Genomic DNA, 966 nt, shown 5'->3' on the forward strand with positions numbered 1-966 from the left:
TCCAGGTCAACCTGGAACAGGCGGGCAACCGGGAACACCAGGCCAACCTGGAACAGGCGGACAACCAGGAACAGGCGGGCAACCGGGAACACCAGGCCAACCTGGAACAGGCGGACAACCAGGAACAGGTGGGCAACCGGGAACACCAGGTCAACCTGGAACACCCGGTCAACCTGGAACAGGTGGACAACCGGGAACACCGGGCACTCCAGGTCAACCTGGAACAGGCGGACAACCGGGAACCCCAGGCACTCCCGGGCAACCGGGAACACCAGGCCAATCTGGAACAGGCGGGCAACCGGGAACACCAGGCACTCCAGGTCAACCTGGAACAGGCGGACAACCAGGTCAACCAGAACAACCTGGAACAGGCGGACAACTCCAGGCCAACCTGGAACAGGCGGACAACCGGGAATCCCAGGCACTCCCGGTCAACCGGGAACACCAGGCCAATCAGGAACAGGTGGACAACCAGGAACTCCGGGGACTGTTGGATCAACAACACCAAGCCCCGCAGAGGGTGAAAAACAACCTGTACAGCAATTACCCAGTGAACCCATAGGTCCTGGTAACAGCGAATGTAAATCAGAAGGTTTCTTTGGCGATACCAAAAATTGTACAAAATTCTATCGATGCATCAGTAATGGTCAAAACGGATATATACAATATGCATTTACATGCGGTCCAGGAACAGTTTGGGATGATTCATTACAATCCTGTAATCACGCTTGGTCTGTAAGTGGAAAATGTGGAACAAATGTACCAAATGAACAACCTGGAACTGGCGAACAACCAGGAGCAGGTGGGAAACCGGGAACAGGCGGACAACCAGGAACAGGTGGGCAACCGGGAACAGGCGGACAACCGGGAACAGGTGGGCAACCGGGAACAGGTGGGCAACCGGGAACAGGCGGACAACCGGGAACAGGTGGGCAACCGGGAACACCAGGCCAACCTGGAACAGGC

At 56.5% G+C, this 966-nt stretch overlaps 1 protein-coding gene across 1 annotated transcript in view; it reads left to right on the forward strand.

The window, feature by feature from the left end:
• Nucleotides 1-4: 4 nt before the first annotated feature.
• Nucleotides 5-966, forward strand: part of LOC108563691 (mucin-12-like) — a gene marked incomplete at its 5' end in the record, with an annotated part of 2,813 nt that continues 1,851 nt past the window's right edge. Inside the window, 2 exons of the mRNA XM_017922438.1 lie at nucleotides 5-534; nucleotides 576-960. Of these exons, the coding sequence (XP_017777927.1) occupies nucleotides 5-534; nucleotides 576-960 (915 nt within the window). The remainder of the gene's footprint in view (nucleotides 535-575; nucleotides 961-966) is intronic.

This window comes from Nicrophorus vespilloides, unplaced genomic scaffold (genome assembly GCF_001412225.1).
Source record: "Nicrophorus vespilloides isolate i.1.1-1 unplaced genomic scaffold, Nicve_v1.0, whole genome shotgun sequence".
NCBI lineage: Eukaryota > Metazoa > Arthropoda > Insecta > Coleoptera > Silphidae > Nicrophorus > Nicrophorus vespilloides.